Below are 15,524 nucleotides of genomic sequence, written 5' to 3' on the forward strand. Positions count from 1 at the left end.
GTTATCAGTGCCGCCAAAACACTTAATTGTGATATGCAAGCCATTGACCAAATGCTCTAATAACAAATTCAGAGAAACTCAAGAAAGTTTACAATATTTGGCCATTCTCTCAGAAACATTATATATATACGTTTCTGGTTCTATCTAACTTAACTATTACAGCATGCTGTCATTACATTACGTGATCTAATTCCATACGACGCTTTGTCAAGTGTGTTAAAGTATTTATCTTCAAACGTTGTCTTGATAGAGAATCTTGAAAACGTAAATCTCGATCCGGATCATAAAAAGATGGACGTTGCCAGCCCAAATTTTCTCAGTCGCAAAAATGCGACTTAGTTTTAATTTCTAGTCGCAAAACCAACTTTTGGGTCACAAATGCGACCGTTTTAGTCGCAACTTGGAGCACTGTGATAAATTGTTAATTTGGCATCTAATTCTATTTGCAAGTATCCGAAATATGCTCAAATTGGAGACGGAAAGATTTCCAGTTTTCATAATGGCACCCATTCTGAAAATCGTGAAAAAACCTGGGAAACATTAAATATTTCGCAATGATATCATGTTAACAAAAACTGGTCTAACTTTTTTTTGTTTTATTATTTCATTCAAGAAGTCACTTTTTGTTTGCATATTTTTAAACTTAAATATAACCCCTAAACTACTAATGCTAAAAACAAGTAATCCAGGTATCCAAAAGCATCACATATCCAATAATGCATCGGTTTTTATACCCCCGCTCCGAAGGAGAGGGGGGTATACTGTTTTACCCCTGTGTGTCTGTCCGTCTGTGTGTCCGTGTAGCTGTGTGTCCGTCCGTAACAAATTTTCGTCGCTGTTTTCTCAGCAACTACTCATCGTAGATGCTTGAAATTTAAACACTATCTTCTCTGAGGCATGCCATAAGGTGGGATACATTTTCGCTCAAATCTGATGTCAACTTCCTGTTTGTCTGTGCGTCTGTCTGTTTCATACATAACAAATTTCTGTCGCAGTATTCTCAGCAACTACTCATCGTAGATGCTTGAAATTTTAACACAATCTTCTCTGAGGCATGCCATATGATGGGATACATTTTCGCTTAAATCCGATGTCAACTTCCTGTTTGTCTGTGCGTCTGTCTGTTTCATACATAACGAATTTTCGTCACAGTTTTCTCAGCAACTACTCATAGTAGATGCTTGAAATTTTAACACAATCTTCTCTAAGGCATACCATTTGGTGGGATACATTTTCACTCAAATCCGATGTCAACTTCCTGTTTGTCTATGCATCTGTCCGTTTCACAAATAAGTAATTTTCGTCGCAGTTTTCTCTGCAACTACTCATTGTAGATTCTTGAAATTTTAATACAATCTTCTCTCAGGTATGCCATATGTTGGGATACATTTTTTTTTCAAATTGGATATCAACTTCTTGTTTGTCTGTGCGTCTGTCTGTTTCATACTTAACAAATCTTCGTCGCAGTGATCTCATTAGCTATTCATAGCAGATGCTTGAAATTTTATTACACTCTTTGTGGAGGCATGTCATATGGTGGGATTAATTTTGATATGAATCTTATGTCAACTTCATATTTTTCTGTGCATCAGCCTGTGATTGAACTTGTGTATATTAACAAGATAGTGCTTATTTACGTCAGAGCGGGGGTATTACTAGTGAGCATCAGCTCACAGATTTCTTGTTGATTTGGATGAACAGTGTTACCATGGTTACTAAAAATGGAATTTTTTGTGAAATTCCTTTAAACCCTACTCCTTCTACAATTTTGGTCAGATTTCAATATAACTTGGCACACAAGTAGACTACACAAAGATACATAAAATACATAAAATAGTGCATTGGTTTTTGAAAAGTACAAACCAGTAGAGCTACAGTTTCGACAGAGACTTTTGGTTTTGATGAAAAAAATGTGTTAAAAGATAAACATGAATTTTAGTTCTTTTCAATACTTGCAGTATCATATCGTGTTTGAATATAACAGGTTGATTTTTACCTTTGTTGTTCCGGTATATAAACAAAGCACAAATATTTTGAAGATATGATGAATTCTGTTCATCCGAGAGGGTAAATTTAGAAATGTAATTTTCATTTGATGAATAAATTTTCCCTCCAATTAAAAATGTATAACTGTGACATCCAATGACATTAAGCTCAAAACTCTGTTTATAACTGTTACAGCTATCCCCCCCTCCTCTGAACTCGAAAAGTTCATGAACAACATGAATAATGACACATAAATGGATACGATAGACGGTCCCTTGTTTACACATGGCATTATCTTGTGTGTGAAATGTGTTTCTGTATATAGTAAAACTCAGTACGACACGGATAGTGTGAATCTACAGATAAAGCGAAGTTATCTTGTATCTCCAAGGCAAATACACAAATTTAAAGTATTCTTTGTATGGATATAAGGAATTACGGATATAGTAAACTAATTTCACAGGTCCCAGTGACTTTGTTTTAACTGTGTTTTACTGTAATTTGATTTATTTACAAATTGATTATGTTTGTTGTGTTAATTTGGAATTATTATAAATTCCCAATTTCTGATATTTAAATTTTGTGTTATGTTCGGTATGAACATGAAGAAAAAAATGCAAAAACTTTCAACATTATGAAAAATATAAAGTTAAATGAACATCTTTTTGGGTGCAGATTATGAAATGTACTAAGCTCAATGGGCATTTATTATCCTGTGCGCATTAATACTGACGCCCAAATTCTTACTTGGCTAGTATGTTTTAATAAACATTTGTATTTAGATGAAAGTTAACTCGGCAACAACTGTCAGCTGCAAATATACCTGATTTCACAGATTTAAGGATACCCTAATATTGGGTATTATATGCAATTTTACGGATAATACTTGTTTTCAAGTATTCCCTTCAACCTGTTTTAACGGTAAAAAACTTAATTTGATGACTAAAAAAAGTTTTAAACTTGATTTCATTAATTAATTTAAATCAAGTACTTAAAGAAGCATGAGTCTTTTGCATACCTATTGACTAATAATTAACTTTGCCGCAAATCAATGATAACAGGTTCATGGTGATTATCTTTTGAAACAAACAGCAAAGCCAGTTTAAAACAATTAGCATCCACATCAATAAATCTTACCAGGCCAATAAAAAAAGTTACCGATAAATGTAACAAAATACAATCTTGGTGAAAAGAGATCATTCAGATACAGAACACTGAATTCCAATTAAATGAGACAAAATAATGAAAAAAATCCATTCCCATATTTGTATCTAAACTCGATATTGAACTGATTTTATATGCCTGTCTTAAGACTGGCATATTATGTTACAGGCTTCATGTCCGTCTGTCTGTTAGCTTTTTCATTTACGGTTCAAAACTTTAATACTATTAGGCTAAGGAATATCAAACTTTATCATCTCCCAGATGCATCTTGGGTAGAAGGTATGTCGCGCACAAAAATAGGTCACTCTAACCTTTAATTAAGAAGTTATAGCCAAATATGGAAAAATCCTTTCCGGCCCATAACTAGAAAACTATAAGACTTAAAATCATCAAACTTGGCCAGTTTATGCATCTTAAGTAGAAGGTGTTTTGCAACCTATTTCAAGGTCACTGTGACCTTTAATTTAAGTGAATCTGAATTTTTAAAAAATGTATTTTTACTTTTCATTTACACATCCCAAATAATGTAAGCGTACCGTCCTTTAAGTTAATAAAAAAAATTAAGCACTGGTCAAGAAGAATTTTGATAACAAAAAATAATACATGTCAAATTAGAGAGAAATTAATAAGTTTTGAATGTGAAGAGCTATGCTTGGAAATCCAACAATTTCACAGTAATACTGCTATATCTAAAGCGCGGCGCCATTGTGGCCCTTCAAGCCTTTGATTATTCATTAGGTCACCTGAGTAAACTCAGAAGACCTATTGCTATCTGTTTTCGTCCGTCGTCGTGCGTCGTCCATCGTGCGTTAACATTTGAACATTTTCAGCTTCTTCTCTGCAACCACTGATCAAAATTTGTCCGTCGTCTTTTCACATTTTCATCTTCTTCTCAAGAACTACTGGGCAAATTTCAACCAAACTTGCCACAAAGTATCCTTAGGTGAAGGGCAGTCAAATTTCTTCAAATGAAGGGCCACACCCTCTTCCAAGGGGAGATAATAATAAAATAGTGAAAAATTAATGGCATTATTAAAAAAATCCTTCTTCTCAAGAACCAATGGGAAAGGTGAAACTCATGTGGAAGCATCCTCAGGTAGTGTAGATTCAAGTTTGTTCAAATCATGACCCCCGGGGGTAGGGCGGGGCCACAATGGCCAACCAAAGTTTTATATAGAAATATATAGGAAAATTCTTTAAAATCATTTTCTCAAGGCCACACTCTCTTCCAAGGGGAGATAATAATGATATAGTGAAAAGTTAATGGCATTTAAAAAAAAATATTTCTTCTCAAGAACTACTGGGCCAGGAAAACTGAAACTTATATGGAATCATCCTGGGGTAGTGTAGATATTAAATTGTTAAAATCATGACCCCCGGGGGCAGTGTGGTGCCACAATGGGAAATCCAAATTTTACATAGAAATATATAGGAAATATAATTATAAGAAAATTCTTCAAAAATCAAGAATAGCAAAACCATTTACATAGAAATATTTAGGAAAAGTCTTTAAAAATCTTTTTTTCAAGGATAACAAAACCATGATCGATCGTATTTATATGGACGCATCCTCAGGTAGTGTAGATTCAAGTTTGTTCTAATCGTGACCTCCAGGGGTAGGGCAGGGACACAATAGCCGACCAAAGTTTTACATAGAAATGTATAGATAAGTGTTTAAAAATCTTCTTCTCAAGAATGACAAAGCCATGAATGGTCATTTTTATATGGAAGCATCCTCAGGTAGTGTAGATTCAGATTTAATCAAATCATGACCCCCCGGGGGTAGGGCGGGGCCACAATGGCCGACCCAAGTTTTACATAGGAATATATAGGAAAAGTCTTTAAAATTTTTTTTCTCAAAAATAATAAAGCCATGATTAGTCATATTTATATGGAAGCATCCTCAGGTAGTGTAGATACAAGTTTGTTCAAATCATGACCCCCCGGGTAGGGCGGGGCCACAATGGCCGACCAAAATTTCCATACAAATATATATAGGAAAAGTCATTAAAAAATTTTTTCTCAAAAATAATAAAGCCATGATTAGTCATATTTATGTGGAAGCATCCTCAGGTAGTGTAAATACAAATTTGTTTAAATCATGACCCCCTGGGGATAGGACAGGGCCAAAATGGCCGACCAATTTTTTATATACAAATTTATAGGAAAATTCTTTAAGAATCTTCTCAAGAATAGCAAAGCCTTGATTGGTCATACATGTATTTATATGGAAGCATTCTCGCGTAGTGTAGATTCAAGTTTGTGCAAATCATACCCTCTCACCTTTAAGGAATGGTTGGGACTACATGTGGATTTAAAGTTTTCAATAATAAACTAATTTATGCATAAAAGTTTAATGCTAGCCACAGTGCTCAGGTGAGTGATGTGGCCCATTGGCCTGTTGTTATGAAGAGTAGCTATTGTTAGAAACTGTTAATAAGGATCAGTCTTACTTTATTATAGATGCCTAAGAGGAAAAAAATTGTTGGTCGAGAATGTCGAGAGAAAGACAAATTACGGAAAAGGCAGAAAAGACAGCAGAAGTATCAGTCGTCCATGAATGTAATCACAGATGAGCATATGGCAGATTCCTTTGTTCCTTGTGGTACACTGGATGGAGCTGTGTCAGCTCCTCCCGGTAATCTTCCGGGGCAAGGCTCTATGGGGTTGCCACCTATTGAGGAAAAACCCCTGGCCAGGGTGCAGGCCTCACCTCGAGTGAAAATGCACTCAAATGCCCCGAGGTTGTCATCTCCTCAGGGAAGTCGTCTGTTTGTCCATCACGGTGACAAGGCACTGTCCCCTGACTCCCCAGTGTGGGTTTGTACTCCAGCGAGGGTACCTGGGCACGATGATGGCTTTAAGCCTAGCCCAGCAGGTCAGACGCAGCTGGATACCTCTAGGATGGAGGAGACCAGCAGTACACTAAAAAAAGATGAGGGCTATAAAGACAGTATCAAAGAGATGAAAAATGAACGTGTCTTAAATGGAATTTTTACAGTAAATAAAGAGAATTTCAAGTCAGAGAAGCAAGATGTCATGTATGAAAGACAAAAGAATGAAATTGTAATGGAGAAATGTGAAAAACAAGTGGAATTGGAAAATACTCATGATACACAAAGAATTATAATTGAGACAGACAAGAATATGATCAGACAGAACATATTTGAAATGCTTGAAAGTGAGCTTTTTGAGAAACAATGTACATATGTCAATGGAGTGAATAAGAATCTAGATGACTTGTGTGACTGGCAAAAGGATGAATGTGTAGATGATTTTAAGATACCGAAAATGGAGAATGAAAATGTTTCATGTGAAGAGATCACATTATTTGATATGAATAATGATAATGAGGAGCAAAAGGCAAGTGGGGAGACAAAATTAGGATGTCCAATTTATGTGCAGGGTTCTTTTCATCAAGGCGATCCAATGTTTGGAGCTAATGCTGGATCTCAGTGTGTGGCAAACTGTCTAGCTGGGTTAGCTTATCACAAAGCAAAATGTGCTGAGTATTGGAAAACAATGGACATGAACAAGATTTTGGTAACTGGTGACGAATTGTATAGTTACCTGCAAAGAAGTTCATCAATAACAAATAGATACTTGCTTGTAGAAGAATTGCCCGAGCTGTTTGAATGTTTTGATCGATCATATGAATTTACAACGATGAGATCACTAACCAGCGTCATTTTATCAGAAGAAGGCTTTGACTATTCTGACTTTGGAGCATATTGTTTGGAAGAAGCATTACAACTTGCTCTCACAGGGACTGATGGATGCTTTGTTTGCTTTGGGGGAAACACGTTAGTGATTGGGAAAACAGAAGATGGTTTCTTTACTTTTGATTCACATTCAAGGTCTTCTGAAGGATTATTGAGTGTAAACGGTAAGAGCACACGAGTTCTGTTTGAGAATTTAGACCGAGTATGTGCATATCTACAGGCTCTTGCTAGATCCATGGGGTATATAAGAAATGTTGAATGTAATGTGACTGGTGCTTATTGCAAAATGAAATGTGTTTCAGAGACCAGATCGCAATTTGATCAAAAGCGAGAAGACATCAGTTCTGAAAAACTGTCTTTTGATGAATCACCAAGAAATGCGTTTCCATCACATATTACAAGTTTTGATGCAGGAATTGAAAATGATGATTTGGTTTTTATCTCAATCGAAGACGAGCAGTTCAATTTTGTTCCTCTTATTTCTGACACAAAGAAAGTAATATGTAGAAAATTAAAAATTCCATTCTTGTGTTATGGAGTCCCCCCTGAAAATCAGCCATTTGAAAAACAATTAGGGAAGCCTTGTGATGAGCACAAAATTTCTGGCGATGGTAATTGTTTTTTTAGGGCAGTGTCCTTTAGTTTAACAAATTCAGAGGATTATCACTATGACCTACGTAGTGCAGTATGTAAACATATGCTTGAAAATGAAGACTATTTCCTGTCATTTTTAAGACGTGGAGAAAGATCTGTAAAAGATCATGTTTTAATGTCTTCAATGGAAAAAAATGGAACATGGGCAACAGAAATCGAAATTAAAGCCATGTCTCACTTGCTAGGTGTTGATATTTACACATTTTCTAACAATCGTTGGTTAAAGTTTTCAGCAGAGGGAGTCGGTGTGAGTGTGACAGAAAAGAGATTAGGTGCCATTTACCTGTGTCATAATCACCAAACTCATTATAACGTTGCTCTTGATGTTTGTGGACGAGAATTGGAAAAGATTAATACAGTTGTATTGCAATCCAGTCAATATAACCTGAGATATGTGAAGAGAAGACAAAACCGTGAACGAATGCAAATTAAAAGAATCAATCCTTCAAAGATGATTAAGAAAGACAGTGCTGAAAGCACACGCAGACAGTCATTAAGAAGGAAATACCGCGAAGACTTGGAATTCAGAAATAAAAAATTAACTATAGCATGTAAAAAGTACAAAGAGGATACCGAATTTCAAACGCTTGTCAGAACAAGAAATAGAGAAAGATATCAGAATGACACTATATACAAAAGCAAAACTAAATCGAGATGTAAGAATATGTACGAAGGGAATGTGGAAAACAAGGAAAAAAAGAAGATGGCAAGTGTCAAAAAATATGCAACAAACCAAGTCCATAAAGAGAACGTTAAGATGAGAAGTATTCAAAAGTACAAGACTGACAATATTCATAGAGAGAATATGAAGAAAAAAAGCATCATGAAATACAAGACAGATGATAAACATAAAGACGATGTGAAAAGGAGGTTTGTTAAAAAGTACAGTACAGACAGTACATACAGGGATGAGGTCAAAAGGAAAAGTAAGAAAAAATACAAAAGTGACATAGAACACAGAGAACAAGTAAAAAAAAGGAGCTCTGAAAAATACAGAAATGATGAACAACATAAGATAAATGTAAAACAGAGAGCGCTAGAAAGGTACCGTTCTAATGAGGAATACAGAAATAAAGTTAATAGTGCTGGAACAAAAAGATATAGAGCAAATAAGAATTTCAGAGAAAGGGTTCTAGCATCAAGAGCAAAGAGATACTCAGTAGATGTTGCATTTAGATCAAATGCTAAGGCATGCAGTAAAAAGTCATACAATTCCAGCTCTGATGCTAAAAAATTGAAGAAAAAGACAGTTAAATTACACAGGGCTGCAAGGCTTGCAAATTTGCAAAAAGAAGAAGAGGTATTGGCATTATTTAAAGAAAACACATTCAAAGGCATCGATTTTACATGCTGCTGTTGCAATCGGTTGTTATTTGTTAATCAGGTTCATAAATGTGACAGACAGATATATCATAAGAGTGAATGTGCTGCACACGTTGCAGACTTGTGTATTCAAGAAAATTGTTTGCATCAATGTACACAATCCTGCCCAGAAGATTGCTCGAAGTCTACCCTATGGATTTGCTATACATGTCATAGAAAGATTCTGAGTGGAAACATCCCAGCAGAGGCAACAGTCAATAATATGTTTTTGGAAGATATTCCAGGAGAACTTAGAGACTTAAACAGTTTAGAACAACATCTTATTGCCTTACACATTCCATTTATGAAGGTAATGGCTCTTCCTCAGGGTGGTCAGAGAAATATACATGGGCCTGTTGTATGTGTGCCATCAGATTTGAAAAAGGCTACAAGCTTACCTCTAAAGCATGGCGATGATTTATTATTGAGAGTGAAACTGAAACGAAAGTTAAATTATCGAGGTTATTTTGAGTACCAATTTGTAAACCCAAACCATGTTTTTACAGCCCTTAATTACTTAAAGAAGAACAATCAGTGGTACAAAACTGTAAAAATAGATACAAACTGGAGGAAAGACGATACAGATGACGACTTCAAAGATGAGGATCAGGATCAAGAAAAGGCAGCAGATGACGAGAATGATGAAATTCAATATGTTGCTACTGATACTTGCCTACAACCTGTGGATATTGCACAGGAAGTTCTTGACCATTATTTTGACGATATTTACAATATTGCACCCGGCGAAGGAAGAAACCCAGTCCGAATGCTACAAGAACCTGGCAATGAAGCAAAAACATTTCCCTGTCATTTCCCAAGTGGAAAATTTTCATGGAATGAGGAGAGAGCAACAAGGATCACATTAGCTAGATATTTCAACAACAGACTCATGAATGCGGATGATAGATTTGCAAAAGATAGCAATTACATCTTCTTTAGTCAGTTTATGTCAGAATTAAATCAGGTTATAGAAAAAACTCAAATTTCGATTAGAAAATCTGTTTCAAAAATGGGGACAGGAAAGTTGGTTACGTCAGACATGGTACAAGATCCAGATATTCTCCGTACGTTGCTGCAGAATGATGAAGCACTAAGGTTCATGCAACCAATTCGTGGAACACCAGCATATTGGTCTTCTGCACAGAAGGATCTCTTTGCTATGCTCCGTCAGTTAGGAATACCTACATGGTTTTGCTCTTTTTCTGCTGCAGAGCATAGATGGAATGATGCAATTAGAACAATTCTGAAGCAACAGAATGATAATAGAAATCCGAATACGATGGACTGGTCAGAGAAAAACGAAACATTAAGGAGTAACCCAGTGACAGTTGCAAGGATGTTTGAGCACAGATTCCATGTCTTCCATAGAGATGTTGTTTGTTCTCCATCAAATCCTATTGGAAAAGTTGTTGATTTTTTTCAAAGAGTCGAATTCCAACAGAGAGGCTCGCCCCACATGCACTGTTTATACTGGGTTGAAAATGCACCGAGGCTTGAAGAAAATGGAGAGAAAGCTGTTTGCGATTTCATCGATAAGCACGTAACGTGTGAAGTGCCTTCAGAGAATGATGACCCAGTCTTGCGAAGCATAGTGTTAGCAGTACAACAACACAGTAAGAAACACTCAAAGTCGTGTAGAAAGAAAGGAACAGAATGTAGATTTAACTATCCGAGACCGCCTTCTCAGAGCACATTTATTAGTTCACCATGTGACGAAGATGAAGCAGAGATTCCTCAACAGGCAACGCTATCAAATATAAGCAAATCCCGAGCAAAAGACATATTAATGGCTGTTTGGAATGAAGTCCAGAGCGAGTCAAATGAGTTAAAATCAACTGAGGAAATTTTCAGTAAAATTTCATTGACTCAGGAAATGTATGAAGAAGCACATAACATGCTGACGAAAAAAAAATCCATTATTCTAAAAAGAAATCCCAGTGACCTTTGGATTAATCAGTATAACCCATGCCTCTTGAAATGTTGGGATGCTAATATGGACATTCAGTTTGTGTTAGATCCTTTCAGTTGCATTGTATATATAATCTCTTACATCTCTAAGTCTGAAAGAGAAATGGGTATGCTAATAAAGCAAACAAAAGTGGAAGCAGAAGAGGGAAATCTTGATGCACATCAAACTTTAAAGAGAATCGGATCTGCCTATCTACATCACAGAGAAGTCAGTGTGCAAGAGGCTGTTTACCGTGTTTGCAATTTAAAAATGAAAGAATGTTCAAGGAAAGTCGTTTTCGTGCCTATTGGAGAAAACCCTACACGTTTAAGTAAGCCACTTTCTCAACTCAAAAGGCAAAAAAGAGAAAGTTATGAAAATAACGAGGACGTGGATGAAGATGACAATGAAATTTGGATGACAAATATAATAGAGAGGTACGAAAATCGACCAGACATGCCACTTTTTCACAACACGTGTTTGGCAGAATTCTGTTCTGAATTCAGAGTCCTAGCAAAGTCTCAGCTTCCGAAAAATGAGAACAAAAATGTGTTTGAGCTCCAAAACTCAAAGGGATATATCCAGAAAAGAACACGCACAATGCCAGCTGTGATAAGATATCCAAGATTTAATGCAGAAAAGACATCTGAGAAATATTACCAGTCGCTACTCCAGCTTTTCTTACCCCATTGGAATGAAACACAAATGAAACCACCAGGGTTCGATTTATACGAAACATTTTATGGAACTGGGCACATAAGAATAAAAGGTAAACAAAGTGTTCAGTCTGTCAAATCAGTAGTGGACACAAATCATGCTAGGTATGCAGCAAACGAAGAAGTGTTAAATGAGGCAATGGAAACGTTCGAAAATATTGGTGAACCTGAAGACGCATGGGCAAATCTCTGTCCAGAAACAGAAGTGATGAGAGACGAATGTGTTGTCGATAAAAATAAAGCAGATGGCTTACTTGAAAATGTTGCTGCAGAAATTCCCGACATGCAAAATGAAACAAATTCCGATGTGCTGTATCATATTCAGCAGAATAATCACTCAAGGGAAGAAATCTTACCGGTCTTGCAAAATTTAAATGAAAGGCAGAAGGACATCTTTTACCACGTTAGAAACTGGTGTTTAGGAAAAATCGCTGGAGAGAAGCTAGATCCACTGCACATATTTATAACAGGAGGTGCAGGTACAGGAAAGAGTCATGTTGTCAAAGCAATACATTATGAGGCATCCCGGTTATTTGCACCAAGCCTATTCTCGCCCGATGGTGTATCAGTTCTACTAACAGCTTTCACGGGAACAGCGGCATTCAATATAGGCGGAAATACTTTACATCACGTATTTGCCTTGACAAAATATTTGCCATTGCCATACCAACCATTGAAAGAACAAAGTCTAAGTGAGTTAAGAGTGCAGCTGAGAGATTTGCAGATTCTTGTAATAGATGAAGTTTCAATGGTCTACAAAAAACTTCTTTTTTATATTCACGAGAGGCTTGTACAAATTAAGAAATGTAAACAGCCATTTGGTGGTGTGAGTGTCATTGCAGTTGGTGACTTTTATCAACTCCCTCCCGTGAAACAACGCAAGGATGAGAGATTGTACAAAGAGAACACTTCATATCCTGTAGACTTTTGGCGAGATTTCTTCAAAATTATTGAACTAAGTGAAATCATGAGGCAACGTCAAGATGTGCCTTTCGCAACTGCTTTGAATAATTTGCGAATTAGGGAACCTGATCAGCCGCTAACGAATGAAACACAGGTAGTCATAGCTGATTGTGTCAGAGAAGGACCCGAAGACGTTCTCCATGTGTTCTCTACAAATGAAGAAGTGAATACCTACAATCTAACAATGCTAAGGAAAACCTGTGAAGATCTTGTAGAGATTGAAGTGCAGGATTTTCATAAAAATGCAACAACTGGAAAACTTACAATGAGAGAAAAACCACTCAAAGGATCAAAAACTGACAGTCTTGGAAGTACTTTGCTACTTGCTGTAAACGCAAGGGTAATGCTCACAAGAAATTGTGATGTAAAAGATGGACTTGTTAATGGAGTTGTGGGATATGTAGCACATTTCCAGTATGACGAGAACACATCAAATGTTAAAGGCATTGGAGTGATATTTGACAACAAGAATGTTGGAAAACAATCGGGGAGAAAAACTCAGAGGGGAAATGTTGTTTTGGTTCAAAGAGTTCAAGAAGAGATGATCGAAAAGAAATCGAGAACAGTCATGAGGCACCAGTTTCCATTGCGGTTAGCATGGGCGTGCACAGCTCATAAAGTACAGGGAATGACTGTGGAAAAAGTTGTGGTAAATTTAGATCGTACCTTTTCACCAGGACAAGCCTATGTTGCCTTGTCAAGAGTGACATCTCAACAAGGTTTATTCATAGAAACTGTGAACGAAAGCGGATTACTGAAGAAAATGTATGCTGATTCTGGAGTGAAAACAGGCTTAAGTGAAATGCCAGTGTTACGTCTTCAAACATATCCCTTGAATTCATCAGAGTGCAACACTGTTGTTCTGCACAACATTCAGAGTTTACATTGTCACTTTCCGGATTTTGAACGTGATATCCGATTTAGAGATGCAGAAATCATCTGCTTGACAGAAACTTGGTTACGGTCAGAACAAATTACTGCTTGTTTCGATATTGAAGACTACAGTTTTCATCACAAAGCGAGAGAAGATCTATATGACAACACTAATGATCAAACACAAAAACACCGCCTTGCAAGGGGTGGCGGAGTAGCGCTATATATCAAAAATAGTAAAGTTGAGAAGATAGTTAGTTCTCTTCCCGTCAAGAATGTTGAAGGCATTGCAGTGAGACTTGTTGAAGATGCTGTGTTAATTATTACTATTTATCGACCAAATACGCTCAGTGTTCCCCAATTTATTGATCGCCTCCAAAACATCATTGAATACTACAGAAAGAATAACGAACATTTGATCTTTCATGGAGATTTTAATGAAGATGCAAAATCTGGAGGTCCCATTCAAACATTCATGAGCAGCCTTGGGTTCAGACAAGTTGTCAATTTTTGTACAACAGAAAAGGGTACTATTTTAGACCACGTATATGTCTCTGGACCCATTCAGATAGAGGTGTGCAGGCTTCCAACATATTATAGCTACCATGATGCTGTGGTTCTTAAACTTTTAACCAGGAAGTAGGTGTTTTCTATGAAACAAGTAAAAGATAAGTTTGAAAGGCCGTAGAATTTTATTTTCAATATTTACCTTCAGTGAGGCAGAGATATAAATAAGGGATTCTTTTAGATGTGTGTAAAAAGTATCTTGAAATTTATATTTCTTTTACAATTTAACATACTGAACAAAATCTGAAAGTTTTATTTAAAATCCTTTTCTGTGGAAAGAAAAAAAATGAAAGTATAGTAAAATGCATTCTGTATAGGAGGATAAAATTTTACGACAGGAATACTTATAAAAAGAACTTAAGATGGATAGATATTGAATTTTAAATGATAAACCGATAAACTTATATCGTTTAAAACCATTAGCCATTTTCAAAGAAAAATCTTCAGTTTTAGAATTTAGATTTTAACTAGCGAATTTTTCTTATGAAAGATCGAAAATGCTTTTCAATATTGCATTTGAGGCAGATTTTTAGGATTTCATGTACGATAAGCCTCCTCCATGCCATATAAAAGTGAAAAGTATAAAAAAAAAAATAAAGCAATCTTAACTAGGGTTGACAATCAAATAACGAATTACTAATAGGCTAATAAAATATTAACAGCAAGGTGTTCCGACCGATTATACGGTTAATCGTAACAAAATACACATTTTCTTCAATTTTTACGTACCTCGATCCGTATAAACAAAGAGACTAAAAATGGACAATAAAAGGCAAAAACATTAAATTTGTCTTGATTCAAGATTGTTTTCATAATTCAATTTCAATGGACGGGGGAAAAAAAAAAAGAAAACCATGAAACAAGCTTAAGAAATCATTGATAATTTTAACAGGTGCCACATATAGTTCATACTGCATTTCCACCAAAATCAAAACTAAACCTCAACAGCTGAACTCCCTATTTTACTGTGTTTATTAAATAATTTAACTCGTTGGATAGATACTCAGTAACTGAAAATGACAAACAATATGTGTACTGTCCAATTCACCGTGCTCAGAAATATATTCAATTGCTATCATAAAACCGAAATAGGAAAGTCTAGTAACAACATAGTGTTTTTATAAATACATGTAACACTATACAAACTTAGAAATTACATAATCAACGGTCTAAATTTGGAGAGTCGTGATATACTCTTTAACAGCTTAAATAGTTTCATTTGTTTAAGGCTATATTTACAACCTTTGTGCATGTTCTTTAAAATCGAATTTCATAAATATAGAAATTTGTTTTATATTGCATATTTATAAATTTTGTTTCCACCTTATCGATTACAGATTTTCCAACCGATTGCCTTCGTTCCTTTAATGATGCTTTATAACATTAGCTTGGTTAAAATAGGTGTTTTGGGGCAAAATTTGAAGAAAACAAGATGAAAAACCATATTTTAAACTCATTTTCAATGAAAAATCTAGAAAACCAGTCATGAAAATGGGAGTTTATTTCCTTATCAGACAAAAAAGGGTATCTAGATTCCAGATAGCCTACAGATTTTCAGAAAACGGTAAT

General features: G+C 35.7%; 2 protein-coding genes across 2 annotated transcripts in view; both read left to right on the top strand.

Moving 5' to 3' along the window:
- Positions 1–15,524, top strand: part of LOC134242131 (uncharacterized) — a 92,430-nt gene that overhangs the window by 39,850 nt on the left and 37,056 nt on the right. The gene's annotated exons all lie outside the window — the stretch shown is intronic.
- On the top strand, positions 5,614–14,031 carry LOC134242119 (uncharacterized). The gene has a single exon (XM_062724152.1). The coding sequence runs from the start codon at positions 5,614–5,616 to the stop codon at positions 14,029–14,031; it is 8,418 nt and encodes a 2,805-aa protein (XP_062580136.1).

The sequence above is a fragment of the Saccostrea cucullata genome, unplaced genomic scaffold (genome assembly GCF_032062105.1).
Source record: "Saccostrea cucullata isolate Sc308-1 unplaced genomic scaffold, CSIRO_AGI_Scuc_v1 ctg269, whole genome shotgun sequence".
Taxonomy (NCBI): Eukaryota; Metazoa; Mollusca; class Bivalvia; order Ostreida; family Ostreidae; genus Saccostrea; species Saccostrea cuccullata.